General features: G+C 50.3%; 1 protein-coding gene across 1 annotated transcript in view; it reads left to right on the top strand.

The window, feature by feature from the left end:
• Positions 1-369: 369 nt before the first annotated feature.
• The window catches only part of LOC116988710 (prolyl 3-hydroxylase 1-like), a 45,119-nt gene continuing 18,720 nt past the window's right edge, over positions 370-26,768 (top strand). Inside the window, exons 1-6 of the mRNA XM_033045550.1 lie at positions 370-942; positions 7,422-7,574; positions 8,611-8,800; positions 14,447-14,578; positions 22,377-22,516; positions 24,430-24,522. Of these exons, the coding sequence (XP_032901441.1) occupies positions 424-942; positions 7,422-7,574; positions 8,611-8,800; positions 14,447-14,578; positions 22,377-22,516; positions 24,430-24,522 (1,227 nt within the window). The 5' untranslated portion in view covers positions 370-423. The remainder of the gene's footprint in view (positions 943-7,421; positions 7,575-8,610; positions 8,801-14,446; positions 14,579-22,376; positions 22,517-24,429; positions 24,523-26,768) is intronic.

The raw sequence follows: 26,768 nt of genomic DNA on the forward strand, positions 1-26,768 counted from the left end.
AACTTCTCCTCTCCTCTCCCCACTCCCTTCCTCTCCACCCTCTCACGACCTCTCCTCACTCTCCCCTCTCACTTCCCTCCCCTCTCACTCACTCTACCATCACCTCTCTCTCCTAGCCAAAGATACTAGCCTTCCCTCTAACTCCCCTCCCCCTCTATCTCCCCTCCCCCTCTATCTCCCCTCCCCCTCTATCTCCCCACCCCCTCTATCTCCCCTCCCCCTCTATCTCCCCTCCCCCTCTATCTCCCCTCCCCCTCTATCTCCCCTCCCCCTCTATCTCCCCTCCCCCCTTTCTCCCCTCCCCCCTTTCCCCTCCCCCCTTTCCCCTCCCCTCCCCCTTTCTCTCCCCTCCCCCTCCCTTAGCCCTCCCCTCCCCATTTCACCGACGTGTCCTGTCCGCTGCCACAACTCTCGTGTCTGTAGATGGGGATGCGGCTGCTCCAGCGCTACACTCTGCTGCTGGCGGCGGCGCTGCTGCTGCTGTGTGGCGGCAGCGGGGGCGAGCTCGGCGCGGCTCCAGGGCAGCGGGATCCGCTGCTGCGGCTGCCCCACGACCTGCTGTGGGCGGCCGGCGTGAGCGACTACTACCTCGGCCGCTGGGGCCCCGCCGCCCGGGAGCTGGAGCGCTCGCTGCTCGGCCGCTCGACGTTGCGCCAGCTGCGGGGGGGATGCTCGGAGCACTGCGACCCGGGCTCAACCCCGGCCCAGGAGCCGCCGTCACTGGGCCACCCCCTCCTCCCGACCCCCGGCCCTCTCCTGTCTTCGGACCCCTTGTCCCAACTCGCCTTCTTCGGGCGCGTCCTGCACCGCGCCGACTGCCTCCGCCGGTGCCTAGAGGCCGGGCTGGGTGGGGAGCCGTCCCGGCATCGGGTGACGGGCGAGCTGGACGCTGCCTTTCGCAGCCGGGCCCCCTACAACTACCTCCAGCTGTGTTACTACCAGGTGAGGGGGGGAGAGAGAGGGCAGGGGCGAGAGATACGAGTTGGAGGGGGTAGGAAAGATGAGGGAGGGGTAGAGGTGAGGGATGGGTGAGAGACTGGAGCGGCGGGGAGGGGAAACTGAAGGAGAAGGGAAGTATGAGGGGAGGGAGGGGGGTGCAAAGTGAAATACATGGAACGGAATTGTGCTGTCGATGTCGGTGTGGGGGTAGTGAGGGAAGAGAAGGGCGCGGAATATGAGCCTGGAAATGAAGGACAAAGTTGAATCGAGGGAAGGGATGATCGGAGTCTGATTCAACAACAACGGACATCAGGTCACGGAGCCGAACTACCAGTTGGTAGTCTGTGACAACTGCTGTCACAAGTGATAAGAACAGAATTAGGCCATTCGGCCCATCACGTTTATTCCGCCATTCAATCGTGGCTGCTCTATCTCTCCCTCCTAACCCTGGAAAAGGAGCTGGAGGGGCAAAGGTGTCAGATAAGGATGGTGAAATGTAAAGGTGGAGGGATGGGTGGAAGGGGACATGGAGGGGAAAGAGACGTAGAATAAATGGGAACTGTGGGACAGGAATTGGAGTGTACAGAAGAGGGGAAAGATGCGGTGGGGTGGGAGAAATTGGTGAGCACCAGATAAAGGGGGGTTATTGATGGAGAATTCAATGTTTTGACTGTTGTGTTCTAAGCAACCCTGGTAATGAACTGTTATCGAGTCATGTAGAAGTTGAAAATCTGGTGGTTCTGAATGCAATAAACCTCTGGAATCAGATGATTGGGTTGTATTGTCACGTGTCCTGCGGTACAGTGAAAAGCTTCTGTTACATGCTAACCAGTCAGCAGGAAGACAATACATGATTACAATTGAGCCATCCAGAGTGTACAGACTGACTTCCCAGAGTTGGGAAAAGGGTGGTTTCAGAGAGAGTTTGTCACTTTCCAAAGTGCTGGAGGTCCTGGCACCAGTAGCAGCAACACAGTGTTGAGAGGCCGGTGAGGAGGGTGGATGCAATGCTTGCCTTCATGTGTCAGGGCACAGAATGTAAATCCGGGCTTTACATTCTGTAAATTTGTTACCAGCACAACCGCTCCCTATAGCTCAGGCCCAAGAGTCATCTTGTAAATCTCCCCACTCTTTTCAGCATGATGACATTTGGTGACAGGATGACCAAAACTGAATGCAATATTCCCAATGTGGCTTGATCAACATTTTGCACAACTGTAACTTAGTGTGCCATCTTTAGTACATATTTCCCTGACTGATGAAGGCTGGCATGCTGAAAGTCTTCTTCACCACACTATCACACACCTTGTCACTTTCAGGAAATGATGTACTGTACCTGTACTCCTTGACGCCTGTGTACAGCAACTAAACTATCCTCCAAACAACTGGAGAGCAGCCCTGAGCTACGATCTGCTCCATTGGAGACACTCTGACTATCTTTGATCGGAATTTATTTGGTCTTTATTTTGCACTAAATTATATTATAAAGTCATAACGTCATAAGTGATAGGAGCAGAATTAGGATACTCACCCATCAGGTTCACTCCGCCATTCAATAATATATGATCCATCTCTCCCTCCTAATCCCATTCTCCTAAATTAAACTAAACTAAACTTCCTCAGGTATGGTGCCCAAAATTGTTCATAATACTCCAAATGCGGCCTAACGATACAATACGATACTATAGAACTTTATTTATCCCAGGAACGAAATTGATCAATAAAGTTCTATCGTATCGTATTGTTAGGATGATCATAACCAGCACCTTATAGAGCCCTAGCAGTGACCTATGTAGAACTCCTCTAGTCACTGGCAGCCAACCAGAAAAAGCTCCCTTTATTCCCACTCTTTGCCTTCTCCCTTCCAGCCAACCTGCCATCCATGCTAGTATCTGCCTTTGATACTGTAGGTTCTCATCTTAGCAGCCTCACATGTGGCATCTTGTCAAAGGCTTTCTGAAAATCTGGGTAAACAACATCCACTGACTCCTTTGTCTGTCCTACTATTTACTACCTCAAAGAGTAGTGGTGTGCCTCAGGGTGGGGTGCTGGGCCCGTTACTGTTTGTCATCTACATCATTGATTTGGATGAGAACATACAGCGCAAGATAAGCAAGTTTGCTGATGATACAAAAGTTGCAGATAGTGAAGATCGTTGTGGAAGATTGCAGCAGGATCTGAATCGATTGGCCAGGTGGGCGGAGGAATGGTTGATGGAATTTAATACAAAAAGTATGAGATGTTGCATTTTGTGACGTCGAACAAGGGTAGGACCCACACAATAAATGGTAGGCCTCTGGGAGGTGTTGTAATCAAGAGTCAAGATAATTTTATTGTCATGAGGGATCTAGGAATACAGGTGGATGGTTCCTTGAAGGTCGAGTCGCAGGTAGATTAGGTGGTCAAAATCGCTTTTGGCATTTTGGCCTTCATCAGTCTGAATATTGAGTATAGAAGTTGGAAGGTCATGTTGCAGTTGTATAAGATGTTGGTGAGACCACATTTACAAAAATTGTGTTCAGTTTTGGACACCATGTTATAAGGAAGATATTGTCAAGCTTGAAAGGGTCCAGAAAAGATTTACAAGGATGTTGCCAGGACTAGAGGATGTGAGCTACACGGAGAATTTGGGTCTCTATTCCATGGAGCGCAGCAGGATGAGGGGGGATCTTATAGAGGTAGATCTATAAGATCCCTCTATAAGATCCCTATAAAATCATGAGAGGAATAGATTGGGTAGATGCACGGAGTCTCTTTTCCAGAGTAGGGCAACCAAGGACCAGAGGACATACGGTAGGTTCAAGGTGAAGGGGAAAAGATTTAATCGGAATCGAGGGGTGACTTTTTCACAGAAAAGGTGGTGTGTGTATGGAACAAGATGCCAGAGGAGGTAGTTGAGGCTGGGACTATTCCATTGTTTAAGAGACATTTGACAGGTACATGGATAGGACAGGTTTGGAGGGATATGGACCAAGCGCAGGCAAGTGGGACAAGTGTAGCTGGGACATTGTTGGCCGGTGTGGGCAAGTTGGGCCGAAGGGCCTGTTTCTTCACTGTATCACTATATGACTTTGGGTCACGGTGGCACAGCCGTAGAGTTGCTGCCTTACAGCGAATGCATTCGCCGGAGACCCGCGTTCGATCCCGACTGCGGATTCTGTCTGTACGGAGTTTGTACTGTGACCTGCGTGGGTTTTCTCCGAGATCTTCGGTTTCCCTCCACACTCCAACGATGTACAGGGTTTGTAGGTTAATTGGCTTGATAAATCTAAAAATTCTCCCTAGTGGGTGTAGGATGGTGTTAATGTGTGGGGATCGCTGGTCGGAGTGGACCACGTGGGCCGAAGAGCCTGTTTCTGCGCTGTATCTCTAAACTAAACTATCACTGCAAAGTGTGTGTATGTGCCTGGAGGCATCTCCCTTTAAAAAAAAAAGTGGTGCTGGTTCTAAGGGCCGAATGGCCTCCTCCTGCACTTATTTTCTATGTTTCTATGTTTCCAAAGAATTCCAGCAGATTCTTCAGGCAAAATTTCCCCTTCATAAAACCATGCTGACTTCGGCCTATTTTATCATGAACTTTAGTTTGCTCCATTGCTTCACCCTTTATAATGGACTCTATAATCTTGCTGACCAATGAAGTCAGACTAACAGACTTATAGTTCCCACTATTCTGCTTTACTCTCTTCTTGTGCTGCGGGGTAACATTGACAATTTTGCCAATCATTTGGAACCACTCCTAACTATCGATTCGTGAAATATCACTATTATTGCTTCCACAATCTCTGAAGCCACCTCTTTCAGAACCCTAGGGTGCAGTTCATCGGGTCCAGGTGACTTATCCACCTTCAGCCTTTCAACTTCCCAAGCACTTTCACCTTATTAATAGACACTCCACTAACTTCCACCCCCTGACTCTTGAATTTCAGGCACATTGCTGGTGTCTTCCGCTGTGAAGACTGATACAAAAACGTATTCAACTCCTCTGCCATTTCTTTATTCCCTATTATCACTTCTCCTGCATAATTTTCCAATAATTATTCATATTATTCCCTTTATCTTAAATCCTGCACACTATGGGTGGCTCGATTGTAATGTATTTCTTTCTGCTGACTGGTTAGCGCACAACAAAATATTTTCACGGTACCTTGATACAAGTGGCACTAAACTAAACTAAACTCAACTCCCCCAGGTTCTAAAATTCACAGCGAAGGTCCTGTGGTTGGACTTTGTAAAATGCGGCACATCGCTCATATCTAAATTAACTCCATTCCTCGGCTGACTTGCCCAGCTGATCAAAATCCCAGTGATAACCATCTTCACTATCTATGCTGCCATTTGTTTTAGTGTCATCTGCAATCGTGCTAATCATGCCTTATACATTCTCATCCAATCGTTGATAAATTGACAAATAATCGATCCAATGCCCTAATTCCTGAGATACACCACCTGCACAGGCCTCCAGTCTAAAAAACACCTTTTCACCATCATCCTGTGCTTCCTACCTTGAAGCAAATTCTATATCAAGTTGACAAGCACTCGCTGGATCACTGCGATCTAACCCTCCCGCATAGCCTACTATGTGGAACCTTATCAAAGGGGTAGCTGATGTCCATATAGACTATGTCTAAGCCTTGCCCCTCATCAAACTTCTTTGTTACTTAAAAGAAACACTCATTGAACTCGTCAGCAAATTTGCCACAGCACTACACAATAGGTTTCTAGCATCGATTATAAGCTCTACCTCGAGCATTGCTCCTTGCCATCTTCCTAGTTCAAATATCTTTGCACTTTCCTACCTACCCCTGAGTTTTGACTTTTGAAGCCTGCAAGTATCCAAATGTTCCCTGCACCCGCCATCTGGAGCATGTGGGAAAGTTTGCCAGACAGATGTGCAGCTGAGCGTGGCCAATGAGTAAGGGGCTGGAAAGGTGCGCTTTTTAAAAATGTATTTATTGCTAGTGCTAGTGTCGAGTTATCTGTTTAAAACAGTATTATTCTGAAATGGAGGGCAAGGAAAATTACTGAAGGGTTGTTTAGAGACTACAGTGCATTGTGACAGCATATGTAAGAAAGGCCGACGACAGTGTTAAAAATATTATACACCTTGGCCGGAGGTCTCCTAGATTTTGAGTGCCCTAGGCTTCAGCCAATCAAGCCTATAGGTACATCCAGCACTACTGTAAGGCGACTATGGACTGTCAAAGGCAGATATAAAAACAGCTTTTTTCCACAAGCAGTGGGTGTACTCAACAGCCAAAAGTCTGTAGCCGGCTTTTGAACTGGTATTTTATTTCATTCTTCACATGTTTAAATTATGTTTTATTTTTAATTGTCTACTGTATATTGTGTTGTTACTTGCGAGCAAAGCACCAAAACAAATTCCTCATATGTATACATATTTGGCTAAAACATTTATTCAATTTATTTCAATTCAGTTCAAAAGGCTGGGAGCTAAACATGCAGGGGTATTCGATATTCAGGAAGGATAGACAGAAAGGAAGAGGAGGTGGGGTGGCATTGCTGGTTAAAGAGGAGATTAATGCAATAGCAAGGAGAGACATTAGCTTGGATGCTGTAGAATCTGTACAGGTAGACCTGCGAAATAGACAAGGGCAGAAAACGCTTGTTGGAGTTGTGTACAGACCACCAGACAGCAGTAGTGAGATTGGGGATAACATCACGCAGGAAATTAGGGATGCGTGTAGCAAAGGTACAGCGGTTATCAAGGGTGACTTTAACCTACGTATAGATTGGGCCAACCAAATTTGCATTCCATGGGGGCTAAGCACGCAGCATTGAGGTGCTCCCGTGCTAATTGTTATCGAGGCTGACTCATTTCCACCAATACGAACAGTCTGTGGTTTTTGAATGAGGAAGTCCAGGATCCAATTGCAGAGGGATGCGCAGGGACCCAGATGTGAGAGCTTGCGAACCAGCTTGGAGGGGATGATGGTATTAAATGCCAAGCTGTAATCAATGAATAACACTGATATATGAGTTTTTGTTGTCCAGAGTGGAGTGGAGAGCCAGCGAGATCGCATCCTCCGTTGATCTGTCGTGGCGGTAGGCGAACTGCAGTGGGTCCAGGTTTTTGTCGAGGTAGGAGTTGATTTGCGCCATGATCAACCTCTCAAAGCGTACAGAAGTTTATAAAATTTTGAAAGGCATAGATAGAGTAGACAGTCAAAGACTAAAGGGCCCAGCATTGAGGTGAGAGGGACAAAGTGTAAAGGAGATGTGCGGAGCAAGTCTTTTTACTCCGGAGCAAGTCTTTTTACCAGGGGAGGTGTTGGAGGCAAATACAGTAGCGGTGTTAAAGAGGCCTTTGGATAGGCACATGGATATTTAGGGAATGGTGGGATATGGATCATGTGCAGGCAGAGAAGATTAATTTAATTTGGCATCATGTTTGACACAGGCCAAAGGGCCTATACTGCACTGCAGTGTTTGACGATGAATCTCTCCCACTGCTCCCCCCACAGATAGGACAACTGGACAAAGCTGCGGCCGCAGCTCAGACATTCCTGGCTGCCAACCCGGACCATGAGGAGATGCAGGAAAACGTGGAAAAGTACCGGCGGATGGAGGGAGTCAAGGCCGAGGACTTCAGGGACCTGGAGGAACAGCCGCACTGGGTGAGGGGCTGGCGGTGGGGGAGAAGGGTTCTCGCTCAAAGCCCAGGGTCAGAGAGGGAGGGGGGCGGATTAGACCCGGGTACCTGCACCCGACCCCTGGGTCAGGGAGGGAGTGGGGAATTCTGTCCTGTCCTGAACCCTCCACCCATCAAAGTGAAGATGTCTCTTGAATTACATTGACTGCCTTCTCTGTCTCTGGCACCACCCACCACACTCCATATTTGCTCTCACCCCTTTAACTTCCCTCGTCTCTTCCTATTCACTGCTCACTTGCTCCCTCTCCCATTAATAACCTGCCATTACCTCCCTCTCTCTCCCTTTCCCCCAGTGCCCCCCTCACCATCTCACTTTCCCCCATACTCATATCCTCTCCCCACTTTCTCCCTTCAACTACTTTCTCCCCCTTCTCCACACATTCCCACCATCTCCCCTTCTTCTCCCCACCCTCCCTCCACCTCCCCTCCTTCTCCTCACAAACCTTCCCCTTCCCCTCCCACCATCTTACTTCCCCCCTCCCCCTCTCCCCACACTCACTTCCTCCCATCCCCCTCTCCCCGCACTCTCTCACCCTCTCCCACACTCGCTTGCCCCTTCTCCCTCCCTCTCCCCACACACCCTCCCCTTCTCTCCACATCCCTCTCCCTCTCCCTATGCTCACTCCCCTTCTCCCCACGCTCTCTCCCCCCTATCCCCATGCTCCCCCTCCCCCTCCCCACTGCCACCCCATCCCCCTCCCCACACCCCCCTCTCCCCACTGCCTCCCCATCCCCCTCCCCACACCCCCCTCTCCCCACACTCCCTCCCCCACTCCCACCGCACACTCCCTCTCCCCCATAGCCTACCCCTCTCTCCACATGCCCTTTCCCCTCCATCACCCCCTCCATCACCCCCTCCACACTACCTCCCCTTCCCTCTCCACCCCCTTCTCTCCAAACTGCCTCCCCCACCCTCTCCCCATACCACCTCCACCTCCCCCTCCCTCTCCCCACACTCTCCCCCTCTCCCTCACTCACTTGCTTCCCCCTCTCCCCGGCAGGTGTCCTATGACCTGGGCAGTCGGCTGCTGCAGGGGGAGCAGTTTGTGGAGAGTGCCCAGCAGCTGGAGCAGTCGGTTGGGCAGTTCCTGGCGGCCCTGGACCAGTGTCGGGCTCAGTGCGGAGGGCCCCATCAGTTCTCCGACTACAGCTACCTGGAATACCAGAGCCACCTGTTCGAGGCTGTCGCTGGTACGGGGTTTGGGGGGGGGGGGAGGAGAGAGAGAGAGAGAGAGAGGGTTCGGTGAGTGTTGGTGCTGAGAGAGGAGGAACAGCGGGAGAGTGGGGCACAGAGAGAGAGGGGGACGGAGCAAAGAGAGGGGACTGAGAGGGGGAAGGGAAAGAAGGTGCTCAGAGAGAGAGAGAAGGAGACAGGTAGAATGAGAGACAGAGAGGGGGAGAGACAGAGGGGGGCACAAAGGGAGAGAGGGTTTTGAGTGGGAATTAGTCTGGACCTGCGGGAAGGTAGTCAATTGGAGTAAATTATGAACAGTTGCATTAGGTAAACCCACATCTGACGTGGACCTGTTGATTAAAGTTCAGGACCTGCATGTTGCAGTAATGAAAAGGGATAATAATGACAAGGTAAGGGAACCTTAGATGACCAAAGAGGCTGTAAATTTGGTCAATATGAGAAAGCAAGTGTATGGAAAGTTTAAGAAGATGAAATTAGACGGAGCCTGGGCCTGGGTGGAATATGAAGCAAAGAGGAAATAACTCAAGCGAGCAATTGGAAGGTCCAAAAGGAGCCACAAAATTGGCTTTGGCAACTCAGATTAAAGAAAATCCCAAGGCTTTTTATACCCATGTTAAAAATGAAAGGGCACCCAAGGAGAAGGTAGGACAATTCAAGGATAAAGGAGGGGATCTGTGGGTGGAGTTATTGATTTAGGCAAGATACTAAACAAGTGCTTTGCAACTGTATTCACCCAGGAGAGGGACATGGAGGACAGTGTGAAGAACTAGGTGGTGTATGATCTTGAAGAGAATTAAAGTGGATAAATCCCAGGGAGTGATGGGATCTATCCCAAGTTGCTGAGGGGACTGCAGGAGCCTTGACAAAGATCTTGAGGGCAGCCAATATTATTCCTTTTATTATGAAGGGAAGTAAATGGAATCCAGGCAATTATAGGCCAGTTAACCTCATGGCAGTGGTAGGAAAGCTATTGGAGAGGATTCTTCGGGATAGGATTCACTTCCATTTGGAAGAGGATGGGTTTCTTAAGGACAGTCGGTATGGCTTTGTATGTGGTGAGGGTCGGGTTGTGGATGTTATTTAGGTGGATTTTAGTGAGGCAATTGCTCATTTCCCCGATGGTAGGATGATTCAAATGAATAAAATGCACAGGATTAATAGTGAATTGGTCACATGGATCCAGAACTGGCTTATGAAGTTAGTAAACAACACAAAGGTTGCTGGAGTTGTGGATTGAGAGGAAGCCTGTCAAAGTAGGATATGGATCAACTACAGAAATTGGTGGAGAAATGGCAGATGGAGTTTAATCTGAGCCAGTGTGAAATGTTGAACTTTGGGAGTTTTGAGTGTAAGGGATAAATAAACAATTAATGGCAAGAATGTACAAAGGATCTTGGGTTCCATGTTCAAATCCCTGCAATAGCAACACAAGTAGCAACAAAGCACCCACCACCCTTTTTTTGAAAAAGTTATCCCTTAGATTCCTATTAAATCGGTCCCCTTTCACATTAAATTATGTCCTCTGGTCCTTGATTCACCTACTTTGGGCAAGAGGCTGTGCATTTACCCGATCTATTCCTCTCATGATTTTAAACACCTCTATAAGATCACCCCTCATCCTTCTGCGCTCCAAGGAATAGAGTCCCAGCCTACCTAACCTCTCCCTTTAGCTCAGACCCTCTAGTCCTGGCAACATCATCGTAAATCTTCTCTGTACCCTTTCCAGCTCGACGACATCTTTCCTATAACATGGTGCCCAGAACTGAACGCAATATTCTCAATGCGGCCTCACCAACGTCTTGTACAACTGCAACATGACCTCCCAACTTCTATACTCATTACTCTGACTGATGAATGCCAATGTGCCAATAGCCTTTTTGACCACCCTATATCTGCGACTACACTTTCAAGGCACCATGCATCTGCACTCCTAGATCCCTCTACAACACTCCCCAGATGCCTACCATTTACCGTGTAGCTCCTGCCCTTTTTCGATATCCTAAGATGCAACACTTCACACTTCCCTGTATTAAATTCCATCAACCATCTCAACCCACCTGGCCAATCGATCAAGATCCTGCTGCAATTTTTCACAACACCATCTGCAAAACTACCCACTTCTGTGTCATCAGCAAATTTGCTAATGTTGCCGTGTGCGTTCTCATCCAAATCCTTGATGTAGGCGACAAACAGTAACGGGCCCAGCACTGAACCCTGAGACACACCACCAATCACAGGCCTCCAGTCCGAGAAGCATCCATCCACCATCACCCTCTTTCCATGAAGCCAATGTCTATCCATTCACCTGTCTCTCCATGGCTCCCATGTGATCTCGCCTTCCAGATCAGCTTGCCATGCGGAACATTGTCGACTATTTTGTTGAAGTCAATATATACAACATCTGCAGCTCTGCCCTCATCAACCTTCTTGGTCAAGTCTTCAAAAAATGCAATCAGATTTGTGACACATGATCTCCCATGTACAAAACCATGCTGACTATCCCAAATCAGCCCTTGTCCATCTCAATGCATGTATATGCTATCTCTCAGAAGACTCTCTCATAATGTTTCAACTACAGATGTTATGTTCCTGGCTATATACTGGCCTATAGTTTCCAACATTTTCCCTGCAGCCCTTCTTGAATAGAGGCACAACATTTGCCACCCTCCAGTATTCCGGCACCTCTCCTGCATTTAAAGACTACTTATAAATTTCAACCAGGCCTCCTGCAATTACCTCTCTAGTTTTACACAGTGTCCTGGGATATATCTGATAAGGCCCTGGAGATATTTCTACCTTCATACACAACAGTACCTTCAGCACCTCTTTGGACTGTAACACTTACTGCTCTCAAGGCACTTGCATTGACTGCCCCAAGTTCCTCTATTCTTCAGTCTTCCTCCTCAGTAAATGCAGCGAAGAAATACTCATTGAGGACCTTGCCCATCTCATGTGGCTCCACACAGAGTTGACCGCTTTGATTCCTGAGGGGTCCACTCTCTCTCTAGTTACCCTGTTCCCCTTTATGCATTTATGAAATCTCTTGGGATTGTCCTTAATGCTATCTGCCAGAGCTATCTCCTGGCCCCTTTTTGCCCTTCTGATTTTCTTCTTAGTTTACTCCTCAGTTCCCAAAACTCCTCCAGGGATACACTTGATCCCAGCTGCCTATACCTGTCCCATGCATCCTTCTTATTCTTGATCAATGCCTCTAATTCCCTCATCAACCAAGCCTCCTTATGTTTGCCTGGCTTGCCCCTCACTCTAACAGGGACATGCATATCCTGAGTTTTTGACATCGCACTTTTAAAAACATCCCACTTGGCTGCTGTTCCTTTCCCCTCAAATAACCTGCTCCAATGAACTCGAGCGAGACCATCTCTCATACCCTCAAAGGTGGTCTTGCCCCAGTTGAGCATTTTAACAAGTGACAACTCTGTCCCTATTGATAACTCTCTTAAACCTAATCAAACACTGGTCACTCGTCACTGGTCCCAAAAGGTTCCTCCATGAACACTCACTTGCCCATCCCAATTTCCCAAGACTAGATCGACTGTTGCCCACTCACATGTGGGGCATGTAGTTATTGTTGGAGAAAACTCTCCTGAACACCTTTGAGAAATTGCACCCCATCTAAACCTTTTACACTATGATTTTCCCAGTCAATATTGGGAAAGTTAATATCCCCAACTGCAACAAACTTATTTGACCTGCAGCAACCTGCAATCTCTTGGTATATTTGTTCTTCTAATTCCCAGTGACTATTTGGGGGTCTGTAGTACACCCCCAACAAGTTGATCATCCCTTTCTTGTTCCTCAGATCCTCCCATATAGCCTCACTAGACGAATTGCCCGTAATGTCACCTCGGACCACTGCCGTGCAACCCCCTCATCTCTTTTACCATCAGCCTTGTCTCTCCTGAAGGTGCTTTACCCCGAAGTCCTGCCCTCTCTTAACCAGGTTTCATTAATGGCTACAATGTCCTTGTCGCACATACCTATCCATGCCCTAAGGTCATCTGCCTTACCCATCAGTCTGAAGAAGGGTTTCGGCCTGAAACGTTGCCTATTTCCTTCGCTCCACAGATGCTGCTGCACCCGCTGAGTTTCTCCAGCACTTTTGTCAGGCCCCTTGCATTAAAATACGTGCAGTTTAAACCAACCCTCCTTCCTCGCTCTCTGCCTTTCTCCTTTTGTACAGGTCGCCTCTGCCCCAGAAGAAATCCCAATGGTCCAGAAATCTAAATCCCTGCCCCCTGCACCAACTCCTCAGCCACACATTCATCTCCCCTTTCTCTCTGTTTTTTCCCTCGCCTGCACAAGGCATTGTAAAGTAAGAAAGGTACGGCAGATGCTATTTTAAACCGAAGATAAACACAAACAGCTGGAGTAATTCAATGGGTCAGACAGCATCTCTAGAGAAAAAGTCTGAAGAAGGATCTCGACCCAAAACATTACCTTTTCCTTTTCTCCAGAGATGCTGTCTGAGTTATTCCAGATGTTTGTGTCTAGTACTGGAATGTATGTAATGCTTGTTTTAATTGGTGTTGAGTGTTAGAGTTGGAAAGTCACAATGCAGCTTTATATGGATTTAGTTCGGCTGTATTTGCAGTTTTCCATGCAGTTCTGGTCGCCCCATTACAGAAAGGATATGGGGGCTTTGGAGAGGTGCAGAAGTTGTTTACCAGAATGATGCCTCATAGGGCATTAGCGATAAGGTGAGGGAAGCAGGAACTGGGGCTGGATAGGGAGAGGTGGGGGGCAGATATGGAGAGAGGGGGCACAGTGGGTGAGGGGAAGCAGAGTAGGAGAGGGTAGGTGGAGTGGGAGAGAAAATGGGGGCAGCGAGAGATGGGGGGACAGCGAAAGAACGATGAGGGATAGAGAGAAAGAGATGGGGAAAGGGAGTGCGGGGGGTGCAGAGTGACATAGAAGGGAACAGAGAGGGAGAGGGGCAGATAGACAGAGAGAAGGGTCAATGGAGGGAGCAGAAATGGGTGAGGGAGAGGGTAGAAGGACACAGATGGGACATGGAGGGGGATCGGGGAGAAGGGCACAAGGATAGAGAGGGGAGGTACGGAGACAGGGTGTCAGAGAGAGGGAGAGAGTGGAGGGACTGTTAGGAGGGAGAGATGTGCATTGTGGGGATGGACTGTAAACATTAAAATTGAAAGTTTGTCTCCCCCTTCATCCCCCGCCCCTCTATCCCCCCCCCCTCTGTCCCCTGTCCTGTCCCCTCTATATCCCCTATATATATATATATATCCTCTATATCCTCTATATCCCCTATATCCCTCATCTCTGTCTCCCCTCTATCACTGTCTCCCCTATATCACTGTTTCCCCTATATCACTGTTTCCCCTATATCACTGTTTCCCCTCTATCTCTGTCTCCCTCTATCACTGTCTCCCTCTATCACTGTCTCCCTCTATCTCTGTCTCCCCTCTATCTCTGTCTCCCTCTATCTCCGTCTCCCCTCTATCTCCGTCTCCCCTCTATCTCTGTCTCCCCTCTATCTCTGTCTCCCTCTATCTCTGTCTCCCCTCTATCTCTGACTCCCCTCTATCTCTGTCTCCCTCTATCTCTGTCTCCCTCTATCTCTGACTCCCCTCTACCTCTGACTCCCCCCTCTCCCCCCACAGACCACCTGCTCCAGGTTCTGCATTGTAACCAGGAGTGTGTGCGTGAGGTGGGCACGAGGCTGGGACCCACGCAGCCGCTCACCGACCTGCTGACCTCCGCCCTGCGGCTGCTGCAGTACGCCCATCACCGAGGTGAGAGCACCTTGCCCCTCCTCCCTTGCCCCACCTCCCTTGCCCCACCTCCCTTGCCCCACCTCCCTTGCCCCACCTCCCTTGCCCCTCCTCCCTTGCCCCTCCTCCCTTGCCCCTCCTCCCTTGCCCCTCCTCCCTTGCCCCTCCTCCCTTGCCCCTCCTCCCTTGCCCCTCCTCCCTTGCCCCACCTCCCATGCCCCACCTCCCTTGCCCCTCCTCCCTTGCCCCTCCTCCCTTGCCCCTCCACCCTTGCCCCACCTCCCTTGCCCCTCCACCCTTGCCCCATCTCCCTTGCCCTTCCTCCCTTGCCCCTCCTCCCTTGCCCCTCCTCCCTTGCCCCTCCTCCCTTGCCCCATCTCCCTTGCCCCATCTCCCTTGCCCTCCACCCTTGCCCCTCCTCCCTTGCCCCTCCTCCCTTGCCCCACCTCCCATGCCCCACCTCCCATGCCCCATCACCGACCCTCCTACCTCTCCCCTCCTCCCATGCCCCTCCACCCATGCCCCTCCACCCTTGCCCCTCCACCCTTGCCCCTCCTCCCTTGGCCCTCCGCCCATGCCCCTCCACCCTTGCCCCTCCACCCTTGCCCCTCCACCCTTGCTCCTCCACCCTTGCCCCTCCACCCTTGCCCCTCCTCCCTTAGCCCTCCGCCCATGCCCCTCCACCCCCAGCCGCACCCATCCACCCCTCACCCAGCCCCGCACTTCGGCAGCTGCTGTCGGCCCACCACGAGGTGAGAGCCCCCCTCCCTCTGCCCCCCCCGGCCCCTCCTGCCACCCCCTGCCCATCCACCCCTCACGCCCCTCTACCCCTGCCCTCCACCTTCCACATTACCCTCCATGCCGTTTGACTCCTGGAGTACATCCACCACAGAGGTGAGTGTCCCGGGGCCATCACCAACCCCCCCACCCCTCGACCTTCCCCACCTCTACTATCCCCCGCCATGTGACTCATGCAGTGCATCCATCTCAGAGGTGAGCGTCCTCGCCCCTCAGTCCCCCTACCCATCCACAGCCCTCGACCCTCACCCCTCCCCTCCCCCTCCCCCGCCATGTGGCTTCTCCAGCACGTCCACCACCGAGGTGAGTGTCCACGATCCTATTGCCAGCCCATCCCCTGCTCCTCGCCCCTCCCCTATCCCTCACTCACCCACCATGTGACGTGCAGTACGGCTACCATCAAGGTAAGTGTCTTGGTCCCCCATCCCGTGTGACTGTCCCCAGGGTCCCTCTGTTCTGCAACACTCTCCAGGCCAAGCTGGCCACTCCCAGGGTCTGCACTGGTTGTCCTCCCACAACTCTCCGAGTTAAGCTGCATCTGCCATTCCATGCCCACTTCCTCGGGTTATCATGATGCCACTAAAATCTTGTATGACATTGCAACTCCTGCACCCAATTGTCCATTGTAGGCAACCTCCACCACCCTGACCACCTCACTCGCCACTTTCAGGAAACAATGCGCACACTCACAGATCCCTTTGTTCTGCAACACTTTCCAGGCCTCTCGCATTTAGTGTGTAAGTCCTGTCCTAGTTTGATACATTAAAGTGTCATTAAAATTACACTTGTCAGAGTTCAATTCCATTTTCCATTGCTTAGCTCACCTCCAAATGATCAAGATCCTGTTGCAAGCTTATAAACTCTCCACTACAACCACCAATTCTAGTGTCATCTGCAAATTTACTATGTTAACTCCATTGATATCCAAATTGCTAACTTAGATAATGTAGATAACAAACAACAGATAACAAATGGCACTGACCACTGTGACTTCACTGGTCACAGGCCTCCAATTAGAAAAACAACCCTCCGCAACTATCCTTTCATTCCTTCCTCTAAACCAAATTTAAATCCAATGGGCGAGATCATCTTGGATGCCATGTGCTCTAACCTGCCTTGTCAATATTCACTGCCCTGCCCTCATCAAACATCTTGATGATCTCGTCAAAAACTCTATCAGAATTGTGAGACACAATTCCTGCACAATCCCACGCCAACTATATCTAACCCCACCTGTACAAATGCTGGAAGATCTTGCCCTAACAATCCTCCAACAATTTTGCTACGTCTGTAGTCCTCTACAGAGACTTTGCCTTGCTGCCCTTCTTAAATAGCGGCACAATATTCGCCGCCCTCTGGTCTTCCAGAACTGGGACGTTGTACCCATGACTGAAACCTGGTTAAGGGCGGGGCAGGACTGGGAGCTCAATGTTCCGGGGTACAGGAGTTTCAGGAGAGACGGGGGTGAGGGAAAAAGAGGAGGGCGGGTTGCATGTTGGTTAAGGAGGATGTCATGGCTGTGTTCAGAGGTGACATTACGGACGGTTCGTCTAGTGAGGCTATATGGGTGGAGATTAGGAACAAGAAAGGGGTGGTCACCTTGTTGGGGGGTGTACTACAGACCCCCGAATAGTCAATGGGAATTAAAAGTACAAATATGCCAGGAGATTGCAGATAGCTGCAGGTCAAATAAGGTTGTTGTAATAGGGGATTTTAACTTTCCCAATATAGTACACAGGGAAAATCACGGTGTGAAGGGTTTAAATGGTGTGTATTTCCTCAAAACTCTCCAGGAGAGTTTTCTTAAGCGGTATGTAGCGGCCCCCACATGTGAAAGGGCAACGCTGGATCTAGTATTGGGAAACTGGGAAGAGCAAGTTAATGAAGTGCTTGTGGAGGAGCCTTTTGGGACCAGTGACCGCAGTTTGATTAGGTTTAAGATAGTTCTGGATAGGGACGGAGAGAGTCCATGTGTTAAAATGCTTAACTGGGGTAAGGCCAACTTTGAGGGTATGAGAGAAGGTCTCGCTCAAGTTGACTGGAGCAGGTTATTTGAGGGGAAAGGAACATCAGCCAAGTGGGATGTTTTTTAAAATGTGCTGACAAAAGCTCAGGATATGTACGTCCCCTTAGAGTGCAGGGAAAAGCAGGTAAACGTAAGGAAGTTTGGCTGACGAGGGAAATTGAGGCGTTGACAAAAACAATCATACATGGGACGGGTATAGGCGGCTGGGATCAAGTGATTCCCTGGAGAAGTTTCGGAAACTAAGGATTAAACTGAAAAAGGAGATCAGAAGGGCAAAAAGTGATCAGGAGTTAGCTCTGGCATGTAGTATTAAGGATAATCCCAAAAGATTCATTTAATACATAAGAGGAAATGTTAACTAGAGAGAGAGTGGGACATCTCAGGAATCAAAGCAGTGACCTCTGTGTGGAGCCACAGGAGATGGGCAAGGTCCTCAATGAGAAATTGTCCTCTGTATTTACCGAGGAGAAACAGTAGGATGGAAGAACTTGGGGCAGTCAATGGAAGTGTCTTGAGAGCAGTCAGTGTTACCGTCGAAGAAGTGCTGAAGGTACTGTTGTGTATGAAGGTAGACAAATCTCCAGAGCCTGATCAGATATATCCAAGGACATTGCAGGAAACTAGAGAGGAAATTGCAGGAGCCCTGGTTGAAATTTACGAGTCCTTAAATACAGGAGAGGTGGCGGAAGACTGGAGGATGGCAAATGTTGTGCCTCTTTTCAAGAAGGGCTGCAGGGAATATGCTGGGAACTATAGGCCGGTGAGCTTAACATCTGTAGGTGGTAAGTTACTAGAGAGCTTTTTGAGGGGTAGGTTATACAGGCGTTTGGATGGGCAAGGGCTGATTAGGGACAGTCAGCATGGTTTTGTACGTGGGAGGTCGTGTCACATAACTGATTGATTTTTTGCAACGTGACCAAAATGGTTGATGAGGGCAGAGCTGTAGATGTTGTGTACGTGGACTTCAGTAAGGCATTCGACAAGGTGCCGCATGGTAGGCTGCTCTGGAAGGTTAGATCGCATGGGATCCAAGGAGAGATAGCAGAATGGATAGCAAATTCCATGGAGGGAAGCAGAGTGTGATGGTGGAAGGTTGCTTCTCGGACTGGAGGCCTGTGACTTGTGGTGTGCCTCAGGGTTCGGTGCTGGGCCCGTTATCATCTACATGAATGATTTGGATGAGAACATGCGGGGCAAGATTAGCAAGTTTCTGAAGATACAAAAGTTAGTGGTTTTGCAGATAGTGAAGATGGTTGTGAAAAATTGCAGCAGGATCTGGATCAATTGACCCGGTGGGCGGAGGAATGGCTGCTGGAATTTGACACAGAGAAGTGTGATGTGTTGCATTTTGGGACGTCGAACAAGGGCAGGACTTACACAGTAAATGGTAGGCCTCTGGGAGGTGTTGTAGAGCAGAGGGATCTTGGAGTACAGGTGCATGGTTCCTTGAAGGTCGAGTTGCAGGTAGATAAGGTGGTCAAAAAGGCTTTTGGCGCTTTGCCTTCATCAGTCTGAGCATTGAGTATAAAAGTTGGGAGGTCATGTTGCAGTAGTATATAGTTAGTGAGACCGCATTTAGAATAATTGTGTTCAGTTCTGGGCACTATGTTATAGGAAAGATATTGTCAAGGTTGAAAGGGTTCAGAAAGGATGTTGCCAGGACCAGAGGGTGTGACCTATAGGGAGAGGTTGAGTAGGCTGGGTCTCTATTCCATGGAACGCAGGAGAATGAGTGGGCAACTTTTCAAGGTGTACAAACTTATGAGATGAATAGATTGGATAGATGCACAGAGTCTCTTGCCCAGAGTACCAGAGGACATTGGTTCAAGGAGAAGGGGAAAAAATGTAAAAGGAATCGGAGGAATAACCTTTTCACTAAAAAGGTTGGTGGGTGCATGGAACAAGCTGCCAGAGGAGGTAGTTGACACTGGGACTATCACATCATTTAAGAGACAGTTAGATGGGTACATGGATAGGACTGGTTTGGAGGGATATGGACCAATCACAGGCAAGTGGGTGTAGCTGGGACATTGTCGGCCAGTGTGGGCAAGTTTGGCCAAAGAACCCGTGTCCACACTGTATCACTCTATGACTCTATGACTCCAACTTCACCTGGGGCTAAAAATGATGCAAATATCTCTGCGAGAGCCTCGTCAATTTCCCCCCTAGCATCCCATGAGATCCGAGGATGCACTTGGTTTGGCCTTCGTGATTAATCTCCCTTATTGTGCTTTAAAACTGCAAATACCTGGTCTTTGATTGTTTGGTTATGATCCAAGACAGCTCAGCTCCTGTGCCTCAAATTCCTTAGCTTCCATGGTCTTCCTTTCAGTAAAAGCAGATGATAAATATTCATTTAATATCTCTCCCATCTCTTGTAGTTTGACAGAAAGACTACCATGCTGATCTTGAAGGGGAACATTTATTTCCCCAGCCACCATTTTACTCTTAATATTTCTGTAGAATCTCTTGGGATTTCCGTTTACCTTGTCTGCCAACTCCACTTCATGCCTTCTTGCCACCTGATTGGCTTCTTCAGTTTATTGCTACACTTGGAGTCCTAGCGAGTCATAGAGTGATACAATGTGGGAACAGGCCCAACTTGCCCACACCAGCCAACATATCCTGCCTACACTGATATACTTCTTATATTCACTGAGGGAATTAATTCATCCTGACTACCTAAATCTGAGATATGCCTTGTTCTCTTTCCCGACCAGAGCCTCAACACCTCCTGCTAACCATGGTATCCTAAACTTGCCAGACCTGCCCTCCACCCTCCACGTTGCCTATGTACACATGCTGTCTCGCTTTTGACAACCTCCCACTAGTCAGTGAAGTCCCCTTACCTGCAAACGTATGTTCCTGTCTAGTGTCCCCAAATTTAACCTTGCCCCAGTTTAGAACCTTAACTAGTGGGCCATTGCTATTGTTCTCCATAATACTGTGTAACCAATTGAATTCTGGTAATTTGCCCCAAAGTGCTCCCTGACAGGCACTTCCGTCCCTTACTCTGCCTAGTTCTCTAAGAGAAGGTCAAATGTTGCACCCTCTCGAGCAGGGCCCTCAAGGATGTTTTCATGAACACACTAACAATATCCACCCTGTCCTTGCCCGGGAGACGCAGTCAATACTGTGGAAGTTGAAATCACCCCCTAATATTACCCTATTATTAGTACAGCTTTCTGCAAACTTCATAAACATCAGCCTCTCTAATTCCCACTGACCATTGGGAGGCCAATAATGCAGTCCCATTAGTGATCTGTTTCTGTTTATAAATTCTACCATTATACCCTCACTGGCCCACCCCCAAAAAACATCCTCTGCACTGCAGTTATATCATCCCTGAACATAAAGGCTACATAAAGGCCCTCCTCTCTTACCTGTACCTCTATCATGTCTTTGGCATCTGTACCCTGGAATGCTGAGCTGCCTGTCCTGCTCATCTCACTACCAGGTCTCTGTTATCATTACAATATCGCAGCCCCCGAGTCCATCCATGCCCTGAGATTGTGCACCTTACCTGTTAAGCCTCCAGCATTGAAATGTACATTCAACCATCGCTCTTTATTCTCTTTACTGTCATGTCTGCTCATCTTCCTCTCTTTGACAACTGTTTGGACCGAGGAGGAAACAAATCTTTTGTTGGAACATGAATGTAAGTACTCAGATGAAAGCAATATTAACATTTAAATCATTGGGAGCTTGGTTTGACAAACTAAGAAGCAGATCTTGGACAAGAGGCACATAATGGAATTAGTCAGGTTAAGAGATAATCTGCCTGCTTAATGATCTGGGTCTCTCCTGCCAATCTGGTTTAACTCTCTGTGTAGCACTAGCAAATCTGCCTCCCTGGATATTGGTTCCCCTCCAGTTCAGGTGAAACCCATCCCTCTTTTACAGGTCCCCTCTGTCCGAGACGAGATCCAAATAGTACAAAAATATGAAACTCTGCCCGCTGCGCCAACTCCTCGGCCACAAACATGTCCTGTTTCTCTTTCTACTTCACTGGCCTCATGACACCAGGAGTAATCTGGAGATCCGAAGGGTCCCAATCCGAAGTGTCACATATCCATATCTCCAGAGATGCTGCCTAACCCGCTGTGTTACTACATTACCTTTGAGGTGCCGCATTTTAACCAGTTGCCTAACTCCCTACTTTCACTCCGCAGGGCCTCATCCCTTTTCCCCATCCATGTTATTTGTGCCAATGTGCACAATGACGTCTGGTTGCTCACCCATCCATTGAGACTGTTTTACAGATGACATATATTGGACCCTGGCACCAGGGAGGCAACAAACCTTTCAAGAATCTCGGTTGCTGCCACAAAATCTCCTGTCTGCCCCCAGATCTAATGAGTCTCCCATCACTGTGGCTCTGCCAGACTTTGCCGTTCCCCACTGAGCCTCAGAACCAGGCCCAAAACCACAGAACTGACGGCTGCTACTGTTCTGCCCTGTTGGGTCGTCCTCCGCTCAACAGCCTCCAAAGGGGGATACCTGTTGTTGATCTAAATGGCCCCAAAACATTCCTGCACTTTCTGCCTTCTCCCATCCTGGTGGTCAACCTCGACTCTCTACCTGTACCTTAGGTGTGACCACCTCGATGTAACTCCTGTCTCTGACACTCCCACACTCCCAGATAACCACGAGGTTGTCTGTCTGCTGTTCCAGTTCCCTAATGCGGTCAGTCAGGAGCTGCAGCTGGATATACCACCCACAGGTGTAGTGCTCCCTGACATCCTGCAGGAGGAGCATTCCACCATCCTACCTGCCGTCTCTGCTGCACGAAGACCATGGAAGAGTAACACAAACAACAGAATCTACCTGTATCAGTCGTCACCCTCTGCTCAACCTCATCGTTGAAGCCTCTCTAGTCAAAGCCTCTACACCGCCCCTCGCTCACACCCCACCTCCACACCGCTCCTTATTGGCTGCTGTGCCACTCAAAGGCTGCCCTGTAAACATTGCTCACCTCTCCTCCTCTCTCCCCAGCGGGCAACTATGAGCTGGCGGTGGAATATTCCAGAACCTTCCTCCTCTTCTGGCCTCAAGATCATGCCATGCTGCAGAACCTGGACTTCTTCAGATCCCGACTGGGAGAGGAGGGCACGGCTCGTGTGGGGGTCAGAGAGGTGAGTGACACCCCCCACACTCCCCCCCCCCCCATCACCTACCCCCCTGGCTCTTCCCTCTCTGGAACCCCTCTCCGGTCACCCACTCCCCCAGGAGCTCTCCCTCCCCAGAACCCGTCCCCTGTCACCCACTCCCCCAGGCCTCCTGCCCACCCCAGAACCCGTCCCCTGTCACCCACTCCCCCAGGCCTCCTGCCCACCCCAGCACCCGTCCCCTGTCACCCACTCCCCCAGGCCTCCTGCCCACCCCAGCACCCGTCCCCTGTCACCCACTCCCCCAGGACTCCTGCCCACCCCAGCACCCGTCCCCTGTCACCCACTCCCCCAGGACTCCTGCCCACCCCATCACCCGTCCCCTGTCACCCACTCCCCCAGGCCTCCTGCCCACCCCAGCACCCGTCCCCTGTCACCCACTCCCCCAGGACTCCTGCCCACCCCATCACCCGTCCCCTGTCACCCACTCCCCCAGGACTCCTGCCCACCCCAGCACCCGTCCCCTGTCACCCACTCCCCCAGGACTCCTGCCCACCCCAGCACCCGTCCCTCTGCTAGATCCCATTCTTCCCCTGGGCCATCTCCGCTGCCACTCACTCCATCAAGACCCAGCCCTCCCCCAGAATCCTTCCCCCTGGATCCACTCCGGTGGGATGCAGTTTCCTGGGATGTCCTTTCCAAACCCTCCTCATCCCAGAACTCCTCCCTGCCCCAGCTAAATCCCTCTGCACCATCGACCCAATAAGCGAGTTCGGTATTCCGACTGCGCATGCTAAGGTAATTGGTCACAAGTGAAATACACTCTCAGCAGCCGAGCCACGGCATGGACACAGATCTGCGCCTTACCCGCAGCCAGGATCGATCCCAGGTCTCCGCCTCCACAATAGCTGTTGAACCGCCACTGGACCATCCACACCCTCTCCCGAGTGCCCCACGTCCCCCATCTGGGGGCGGCCAGAGACGTCAGGAGTCAAATGGGAGCGGCGCCCCCAGGCCCACAGCCAGCACAGAGAAGCAGCGCTAACTCCACGGCTCCGGGCTGGTGTCCCATCAGTCCAGGCAGGGCTGTAGGTTAACCCAGCGAGACGGGCAGAGTTGAGCTGGGTTTAGTGCTGCTTCTCCAGACTGGCTGTAAACTTGGGCTGTTGTTCCCATAAATACAGACAGGGCTGGTAGGTTAACAGGCAGGGTTGAGCTGGATTACCCCTGCTTCTCCCTGCTGGCTGTAAGCTGGGCTGTTGTTCCCGTAAATACAGACAGGGCTGGCAGGTTAACAGGCAGGGTTGAGCTGGATTACCCCTGCTTCTCCCTGCTGGCTGTAAGCCTGGGGGCGCCGCTCCCGTCTGACTCCCGATGTCTCTGGCTGCCCACGGAGGGGGGTGGGGGGGGCACTCAGAAGGGGACGGGGATGGTCCAGCGGCGGTTTGGCAGCGATTGCGGCGCTGGAGACCCGGGATCGATCCTGGCTGCAGATGAGGCGCAGGTCTATGTCCGTGGCGAGGCTGCCGAGAGTGTTTATTGCTTGTCGCCTTTGACAAATCCCATGATTCTTTGCGTTTTCCGGAATACCAAACTCACTTATTCCACATCTCCAAGTCCTTCCTTCTGACTTCGGTACTTGCCACCTCCTGTCTTAACCCCAGAATTGCCCTCTGACCCCTCCTGTCTTGCCCTTCGACCCCAGTCCCATACCCAGAGAGGATCCACTCCTGCACTTTCACTTTTCCCCCCGACCTTCTGCAATGTTTTCTAGGCCCAAAATTTCCTCCCCACACCCTACCCTTTGACCTATCAATCCCCGACCAACCCCCCCCCCCCCCCCCCCCCCCCCATTACCCTCGTCCTGACCTCGCCCCGTGTGTGGTGGGGGGGGGGTTAGAGAAATGCTGCATTGATGCATCCACCTCATCCCTGGGCAGGATATCCGACTCTACCTGGAGCGCTCTCTGCTGGAGAAACAGCTGCTGTACCTGGCGGAGGAGGGGCAGATGGATCAAGGCTTCGAGGACCCGGTGAGACCTCTCTCCCAACTAATCTCTAATAAACCTCTTGATAGCCCCCTCTCCAAATCCTCCACATTCTTCCTGTAATGGAGTGACCAGAACAGCACACAATATTACAAATGCAAATGTTCATAAAGATGAGTGTGACTTCTGGACTCGTATACTCAATACTGATGTCAAACATACCACAGGCCTTCTTTACCACGTATCGAACTGTGTTGCCACTTTCATGGAGCTATGCGCTTGGACCTCAAGATCCCTCTGTATATCAGTTGATATTAACTGTGTACTTTCCCCTCACATTCCAACTATGAAAGTTGAACACCTATAAAACGATACAATACGATAGAACTTTATTCATCCAAGGAGGGAAATTGGACATAAAACACAAGATTCATGAAACCTGTATGAAACGTGGAGATGTGCAAAGATTGGGGAGGAGGGGGGAGGCGGTCGGTGCTGGCTCGAAGGGCCAAATGGTCTACTCCTGCACCTATTGTCTATTGACAGAAGGGGGAGGAGTTGTACAATCACTCCTATGGATTATACATAAGGATCTCCTGTGGCGTTCTGTGCTGCATCTTGGTGGAACCAGTCTGTTGCTGAAGGTGCTCCTCAGATTGACCAGTGTGTCATGGAGAGGGTGAGCTGTAGTATCCAAGATGCTCCTCATTTTGAGGAGCATCCTCCCCTCCAAGACCACCTCCCATGAATCCAACTCTATCCCCAGGTCGGAGCCAGCCTTCCTGATGAGTTTGTTGATCCTGTTGGCATCTGCAGCCTTCGCCCTGCTGCCCCAGCACAGGGCAGCGAAGAAGATGGCATTGGCCACCACCGATTTGTAGAACATCAGCAGCATCTTACTGCAGATGTTGAAGGAGCAGACGGAGCCTTCTCAAAAAGTGCAACCGGCTCTGTCCCTTCTTGTCCCTGACACCTCAGCATTCCTGGACCAGTCCAGTTTACTGTCCAGGTAAACTCCAAGGTATTTGTACCTTAATAAACTGCATACTCACACCATGACACGTGTGTTCCTCACCTCCTAAAGTCCACCACTAACTCCTTATTCTTGTTAGTGTTGAGCTGCAGATGATTCAGCCCACACAACTCAACAAAGTTGTTGACTACACCTCTGTACTCCCTCCCCTCACTGATCCAGCCAACAATTGCAGAGTCATCCGAAAACCTCTGCAGGTGGCAGGAGTCCAAGTTGTATCTAAAGTCCGAGGTGTAGATGGTGAACAGGAAGGGAGAGAGGACCGTCCCTTGTGGGGCCCCTGTGTTGCTCACCACCATATCCGAGACACAATTCTGTAGCCTCACATACTGTGGTCGTCCAGTCAGGTAGTTGGTAATCCAGTACACCAATGGAGCATCCACCTGCATCTTTGTTAGTTTGCTCCCTAGCAATGCAGGCCGGATGGTGTTAAAAGCACTGAAGAAGTAACAAACATGGCTCGTGGTGCTTCCTGGCTTATCCAGGCGTGTGATGGAGCAGGTGGATGGTGGCCCCCATCTCAACCCCCATCTTTGTTTGGTAAGCGAACCGGTCTGTAGTCATTGGATGAGCTGGGACGTGTCCTCTTTGGTACAGGAACCAGGCAGGATGTCTTCCACATCACAGGAACCCTCTCCAGACTCAGGCTCCGGTTGACGATATGCTGGAGTACTCCGCACAACTGGCTGACACACACTTTCAGCACCCTAGGGCTGACACCATTGGGACCCGTGGCTTTGCCTGGGCGGAGTCTGCTCTGCTCCTTCCTCCTCTGCTCAGCCTTGTTGGTCAGGTGCAACAAAGAATGGACAGAGAAAGTGAACCATGGGGATTGAGGGGGAGGGTCTGTCTGGGTGCAGGGAGGAGGGTGGGCAGAGACCCCCCCCCCCCCCCATCAAATCTATTAAAAAACAAGTTTAGCTCGTTGGCCCAGTCCTGATTGCTTTCCCTCCCCAGGCCACTGGTCATCTTGTATCCTGTAGTAATGTTCTTCATACTGCCCCACACACCCCTCATGTTGTTCTGCTGAAGTTTCAGCTCCAGCTTCCTCCTGTGGTTGGAAGTTTCTCACAGTTGCTCAGATTAAACTCTGCCATTTCCATGACCATTACTGTAGCTGAGCCCATTGTGTACTTTGACGAGCTTCCTCACTATCTGCAACAATTTTGATGTGATCTGCAAATTTACTAATCAATCCAATTACAGAGGATCCAGCACCGATCCCTACAGGAATCCACTGATTACAGATCTCCAGGCT

Source organism: Amblyraja radiata, chromosome 28 (assembly GCF_010909765.2).
Source record: "Amblyraja radiata isolate CabotCenter1 chromosome 28, sAmbRad1.1.pri, whole genome shotgun sequence".
Classification (NCBI taxonomy): Eukaryota; Metazoa; Chordata; class Chondrichthyes; order Rajiformes; family Rajidae; genus Amblyraja; species Amblyraja radiata.